General features: G+C 40.0%; 1 protein-coding gene across 1 annotated transcript; it reads right to left on the reverse strand.

The window, feature by feature from the left end:
- Positions 1-802: 802 nt before the first annotated feature.
- Positions 803-4276, reverse strand: c14h1orf115 (chromosome 14 C1orf115 homolog). Its single transcript, XM_012836761.3, has 2 exons — positions 3843-4276; positions 803-2061 (listed from the first exon to the last, which is right to left on the reverse strand). The coding sequence occupies exons 1-2, from the start codon at positions 4167-4169 to the stop codon at positions 1924-1926; spliced, it is 465 nt and encodes a 154-aa protein (XP_012692215.1). The 5' UTR covers positions 4170-4276; the 3' UTR covers positions 803-1923.
- Positions 4277-7491: the final 3215 nt, after the last annotated feature.

Here is a 7491-nt window from a genome sequence, read left to right on the forward strand (position 1 = left end):
GGAGGGGTGAAATTTGATTGGCTGTTGAGTTTAAGCATCAGCAACTCAGACTCTGCCTTTAAATACTAAAGAATAGATAGTTTTCCAATATATTACCTTTTCCTCCTCATATGTTTTTGAAAAGGGTATTGTCTTTATAGCTATTTTGTGGCAATTGAGGGCTGAATGAAATGCTGACAAACTCTCCACAAACAAGGGTAACACATTAGCCTTTAGCACTCCTCCTTGGAGAGAGGGGAAAAACCCTAATATGTGCGCCGAGACCCCTCGCATCTTCTAACAGTTTTTCCCTGAGTTTTCAATCTCTATTCCAGGTTTGGGGAAGATCAAGGGCCCACTGCCACACCGACATCTGCAAAGAATTTGAAATCTTTAGGGTAGCAGCTTGATCTTGCAAAATATGACATTGGACTTGTGATGTGAAGCCGGATTAAAGTGTCATATAAATCAGTTGCATAACATAACTGTCAGGGTGCTTGCTCGGGCCCAGTAGCTAAGACGTACTTTCCTGTTACATGTATAAAAGTCTGGCGATGGTGGTGCACCTGGGGGCCAAGGTTGGGCACGAAGTCTCTGTTACAAATCAGAGCTTAAGCCTCTGATCCAAGGAACCAACTGATTCATGAGAAAATGCATCCGATTCAAAGACTACAAATGGGCGCTGTAAACTCTGTCTTAAAACTTAACACGCACTCGTTAAAGCTACATTGTGTCCGCACGACTGATGGAGGTATGGAGGAATGGATCTGCACAGAAAGACTGTGATAATTTACGCAACAGTGACACTCAATGGACAAACTGGTTTGTGGTTCCAGGGCTTTTAATACTGCATCTTCAGCCAATAAGCATCAACATCTGCATATACAGCAATATCCATAGAAACATTTGATCAACAATTGAATCAACAACTATTGATGTTTAGTTCATATCTAAAAAGGATTTATGTTCATTTAGTTTTTTATCAGCACATCCGAGGTATTTAAAAACTGCAAAAGTTCAACAGCATTTACAGAGAATAAAATTAACACAGCTGCATGACATAAATGATTACACATATTTGCACTTCTTCATAAATTGCTCATTACTACTCATTAAAGGTGACAATGACACAGAAATACGCGTACACGGCATACATGTCTCTGCTTAGCCTTATCTGTTAGCTTCAGGTCATCAATTCATTGCCGTCTGAGTCTTCACACTATTTAAACACTTCCTTTCTCTTCTCCACTCGAATTAACTCATTTCTGCTTACCCTATATGGGTCTCTCTGCCTTTTGCTGATTCAACATTCATGTTCCCACGAGCACAACTTACTTTTCCAATCAAATGATCTAGCCGTTTGATCAGTTAGATTAATGACCACTCTCCCATCGTATGAACCTGAAACAGCCCCGCTGTAAATCTGTCGGTGGCACAGGTGTGTAGACTTTCAAGCGCTACTTGGCAGAGCATGGGACCATATATCCCGCGGCCTTTTCAAATACCCAGGCAAACATCAACATGAAGCATATGCATCTGACTTCTCTCTTTAAACCACTGCAGATTGTTTACTGTATCACAGCCCTGACTCCTTCTAAATACCACCTCATTCATGAACTCCCCTGCCAATTTGGCATGCACAATGTTGCATCATGTTGGCACGCATGCCACACACACACACACACACACACACACACACACACACACACACACACACACAGACACAGACACACACATACATACACACACACACAAACTGGTTTGGTCACCATCTCAAAAGACAACACTGGGGAAAGTAAATCTTATTAGCAGCAGCACATTAAATAATACAAAATAAATTCAAGTCCAAAACCCCATCTGAGACTCCCCACCCAGTCTCAGTGCTTCTCCCGTCCAGTGATCCAGATGATCCCTATTGGATCCCAGGGGTCCAGGCGGACCCCATCAGCTCCTTCGGTGGGTGTGGTGCATCTCTGGGATGATAGTGGCGGCAGCAGACAGAGGGGTGGAGTAGGCGGAGGTGAAACTCTGCAGGCCAGCTACCAGGCACTTCCAGCTGAACCGCACCGCCTTCCCCACATTCTGAAAGACCAGACACACACACACACACACAGACACACAGACACACACACACACACACACACACACAAATACACACACATGCACAAACATACAGGCAAACATTCACACATACAGGAAAACGAACACACACACAAATACACACAGGTATGCAAACACACACACATAAGACATCATGTCAAAAGACAAAACCATTGTTATGACACCTGATAGAGCACAGCACAACTTCTGCTGAAAGCTTGGGCTAAAATGGACAATGCCTGCTCGTTATCAAAATACTTAGATAAGGCAATGACTCATATTTCAAAAATGCCTAGACTGAACTTAAATCTCAGTACAAAACACCACTTTTAACAGGGCATAATCACTGACAGCCTCTCTTTAGAGGGTCATACATTTGTGGTGGTGGAGATTCTCATTCTCCAGGGCCAAATGCCCCACAGGAGGTTATGACACATTGACCCACAGTTAATCCCCATGTCTGGTGACCCTATAGACCAACATCTAAAACTTTGGGCTTGTGACACGCACTATAGGCAGAATAGTTGAGGAAGGATCTAATTTTTAGAAAATGTACGTCTTGTTCGTGTAAATGGTTGGGTGAGACTGATTATGGAAATGATATAAAAGCAACTAGAAGCTTTTCTCACTCTCTCTTTCCCTCTCTCTCTCTACCTGAGTGTGAGTGTGTGTGTCTCTCTGTGTGTGTGTGTGTGTGTGTGTGTGTGTGTGTGTGTGTGTGTGTGTGTGTGTGTGTGTGTGTGTGTGTGTGTGTGTGTGTGTGTGTGAAAGAGAGGGAGAGAGAGAGTAAAATAAGCTCTGGTGTAGTTAATTTATCCTGACAAAAGAATCAGTCAAATACCACATATTTCCAAGGATTAGTCTTAATCCGTTCATAGCTGGTGTAAAAGTTACTCTATCTCACCATTGCATGTAAGACCAGAGCATACAACTTTTATAATACTTGTTTATGTTAGTTTTTCTTCCATACCTTATCCTGCTGAACAGGGTGTGTCGTCATAAAGTAAAAACTAAATAGCTTACAGATCACTGGAGACTTTTGTCCCATAAAGCCTGCTCTAACACAGCATGAAGAACGTCAGTAAATCTCCTTGAGATCCATAATAACAATGCTTAACCATGACTCAGCGTCTGAACAATTACTGGACTATGTGTTCCTTCATGTTCAAGTACTTCATTGCTTTGTGGTTAATTTGAATTGTCACAAGTAAGAGCTACTCTTCCTAGGGTCTGGGCAAAACTACATTGTATGTCCCTGTACAATCCATACAAGGTATTGTGTATGTTACACACCTCACAGTCTTTAGGGTGTAAACAGTAGGCCTATGCATCAAAGGCAGCATTATGATATAAAAACACGACTGTCATTTTGGTAATGGTTTGCCAATGGAGGCACTGATTAAGTGTTGTCTCAAGTGACCTTTTGCACTGATCAAGCTGGCCATTTATCTAGATTGTCCTTTGAAATTAACATACATTCCATAGTTATTTTCAACATGACTAAGTGTACTTTGTACTAACAAGTGACTAAATGTAGATTTTTACAGAATAAATAGACGAAAACAGATTACAGCCAAGGCTAAAAATAACTGCTATTTTCTTTATATTTATTTTAACAGAAGCACACCTTCGAAAGTGTCATCTCCAGTGGAAGAAGCCTATTAAGATTAGCTAAAATATAAAGTATCCTAAGCTATTTCCTTCATGGTAATATCAAAACAAACGATTTCAAGCAACAAACGTCTTTATTTGTTTAAGCCTACCTTTCGGAATGTTTTGTACTTCTGTCGTCTCTTCTCCAACTCCTCTTCTTTCGACTTCACTTTGCTCTCAGATTCCTCTTTAAGCGATTCGTATTTGTCTGGGAGGAAGGCGATGTGAACCTCCTTAGAACAGTTATTTTCTCCGCCATTTCTTGATTTTCTGTTAGGACCCCCGGACACTTTATTTTTGACACTCTGCCCAAGTGAATGGTCATCTGTCACCCTGAGATCCTCGGACTGGTCATCGACACATTCAATTATTCTTGAACGATCTTCTGAATTAGATTTAGGTTTCCTTTTTATTTTGATACGTTTTCTCGATGGCATTCTCACTTGTCAGGTAGTTTATTTTGTTATCACCTAATATTGACCAGGTACAAACTTGTCAGGCGGACTTTGCACACAGGAACAACTTCATCTATTTGCCATGCGCAGAAATGAGGTTTCTTATTACCAATAGGTAAAATGACAAGACGTTATCGGTTATGAGCAATTACACAGTCTGACGTCGTTTATTACAGCACTTTGACCATCCGTATTGTATTGAGTAAATAGCTTATGGCCCTTTTCAAAGTTGTTTTTGGTTGTTTCTTTACAAAATCAGAAATAATAGCAATAATAAAATTGTGAAAAATTGTAAATCAGTGGCACCTTGTGGATGACTTGAAGCAGCCATTTCCCCCCAGAATTGTATTAAAATTATATTCCTATGACCAAAGTGAGAGCACTACTAAACCTGAGTTTATGGTTAATTTATACGTATCATATACATCACCCTCAAAATTTACTCTTGACAACAATTTTGTGGATTGTATGCCAGGGATTGTCTATTCTGACACAAAAAGTTGGATTTCCCCCTTAGGGTTCTGAAGCTGACTCTGTTAAGACTTACACTTCAGAAATAGGTTTAATATACTGTCAAAATGAATGTGCATCAAAAAACTGAATGAAACCTTGTGAAAAAAATTCATATGCACTCATATGCAGGTTATGGATTACGTCAGTCTGACCATGGTCAGGTGATATGAAAAGTGACACTTACTCACTGCATGTCTACAGTAGGTTATGACAGTCATGATTTCTATCAGAACAAAGGTCCAAAGAGTCCAACCAAAAGGAGGTCGCCCCAAAGTTCAGGGCCTGCCTGTCTCCCTCTGTTCACTATGTAAGACCACCAAGCAAATATATAACTCTTTTCATTCACTGAAGTCTTTCTCAGTTGCCTGTGTCCTCCTCTTTGGATAAATGCCAGTTAAAAGGTTACTTGTGAGTCTTAGTTTAGTCCCCCTAAAATCCTGTGCTTTCCTTAATGCCTTAACGTGCAGGATGTAGTGAGAAAAAAGTAATATATATTTTTCACCTCTGACAGTTATTGAGTTTTTACATATAGGCCATCTTAGTCTTTAATGACCCAGTTAAAGATTTACTGGTTCACTCTGGACCAGGAATAGGCTATCAACAGTTGTCCAATCCAATCCAATATGTGTGTGTGAGTTTGGTTGAAACACGATGTAATTTGTTTTGGCGTCACTAAATGAAGCTGTTCGCTGTTGTGACAGATGTTGACAAGTATCACAACATGTTGCAGATGTTGAGAGCTATTGAAACAACTTGGCTAAAACATGAACGTAATGTAATTCATCGATCCTATTTCTTTCACGACAATGAAAACCTTTGATGCAATTTGCTAGTTTTTGTTATGTCTGACATGGTACTGTGTAGTTAAAACCATGCAGTGTGACTAGCTACCAATATAAAGCATTGGGGTAGACTGCAATATCTTTTTAAAAGGCAGAAAAACAACAAAAAACAAGTTGGCTTGCATATGACTGTTTCACATGTGTAAACTTACACCTGTGTTTTACTTCTGTGTCTCTTGGGTATTGAATGGATGACAAAATGAGGTTCAGAGAAGATTTATGTCCTCCTGGAAACACTAGGATCTAGACCTCATCACTGAAAAAAAGTAAACGTAGGTGTTAACAATAATCTTTAAACAGGCGTTTTCACATTATCGGTTTGTGTACTATGGGAATCCTAACACATACCTTAATTTACCCGGAAGGTATGATGTCACCTATTCAGGAATTTTGCCCAGTTGGCTGACAAGCTTGTGTTTCTGTGATTCAATTGATCCATTTAGAATGGAATAAGTCCTTTTCATAGATATGAATGAAAATCAAATAATGTGAAAGCAGAAATACACAAGCTCTGTGAGCATCACATATCTGATTTATCAGATAATAATTCCTCCAAGTTTAACATAGTAGAGATATAGGCTAGATCACCAGGGTAGATTTCAGATAGATAGAAGCTGATTTCATCAGATGCTGACAAAATGACATTGTGTGTGTGTGTGTGTGTGTGTGTGTGCGTGTGTGCATGTGCATGCGTGCGTGTGTGTGTGTGTGTGTGTGTGTGTGTGTGTGTGTGTGTGTGTGTGTGTGTGTGTGTGTGTGTGTGTGTGTGTGTGTGTGTGTGTGTGTGTGTGTGTGTGTGTGTGTGTGTGTGTGCATGTACGTCCATTATGTAACAGCAGAACAGTAGTCAGTTGGACAAAAGGAAGACTAATACAAAGTCTTCAGCACGCCTGGACCTCTTCTCTTCAGAGGGCCACAATGTACCAATTTACACCTAGAAGATAAGCTGTCAGACTTTAGCGGTTGATTTCCCTTTGTGTAAAAAAGATGCTTGAAAATGTCATGCGGCTGAAGTTGCGACATGCATCCTAGGAACTGTAGAGAGGGTCAGATGTCAGAGCAGCGGTTTGGAGAGGTGAGGCCCCTTTTTGAACTCCAGGCATTACAGATTACAGCTCTTGGAATCCAGATAAAGATTATTTTTTTTTAGTAGTCAATACAGACTGACTCTGTGAACTACCACACATGCTATTAGATATTAGTTACTGAAGAATAACTAAAATATGTGACTTGAGTTCTGTCTCTGGCCTGGACATTTTTGACCTGTCTTACGAACCCTCCATTTTCTTGCAAATATTACTGTAGCACTAAGACATGAATACATTGAAGACTCCGTAAAGCCATGCTAGTGGCATGCATGCATGCATCCATAAACTTATACATAAACATTTTTTTTATAGTCTACATTGACAGAATGTGATGTTTTAATAGGCATGTTATAGTGCATTCTTAGGCTTCCTTCTGTAGTCTTGTGATGAAATGTAGATAGACTATTGGTTTGCTGTAGAATAATACATCTATATGTTAATGTATGCACGCATCATGTATCCAGACATGCCTACAATTTCACAGAATACATGACTAAAGTACTTATGAAGCTATGACTGTGGTACTACTGTGTAACCTATCTGCAGTTTTTTACCCTGCTTATATCCATGATCTAAACTAAATGGTCCTTTCTTTAAAAAAAAAAAAAAAAGATGAATTATCACCAAATTCACACACAATATATTACTACCTTGTAGTGCCATAAAATGAGTGGAATGTGATTTAAATGAAACTCAAAATACATCACTTTGCTTAAGTGTCACCCTCTTTTCTTCGATCCTGTGAACTTTGGATGGAGAAAACATTGCTGCAACCCCTGGTTATCTGAACGTGCTCCTGTATTGGATTGGCGTGGGTGGACAGAGCAGGAGGGGGGTGGGGTGGGGGTGGGTGGGGGGCTG

This window comes from Clupea harengus, chromosome 14 (genome assembly GCF_900700415.2).
Source record: "Clupea harengus chromosome 14, Ch_v2.0.2, whole genome shotgun sequence".
NCBI lineage: Eukaryota > Metazoa > Chordata > Actinopteri > Clupeiformes > Clupeidae > Clupea > Clupea harengus.

Excerpts from the sequence above, each read along its gene's own strand:
- c14h1orf115 (XM_012836761.3), bottom strand. The coding sequence starts at position 4,169 with ATGCCATCGAGAAAACGTATCAAAATAAAAAGGAAACCTAAATCTAAT. Across the intron at positions 2,062-3,842 it reads AGTACAAAACATTCCGAAAG|AATGTGGGGAAGGCGGTGCG; the intron begins GTAGGCTTAAAC and ends CTGGTCTTTCAG.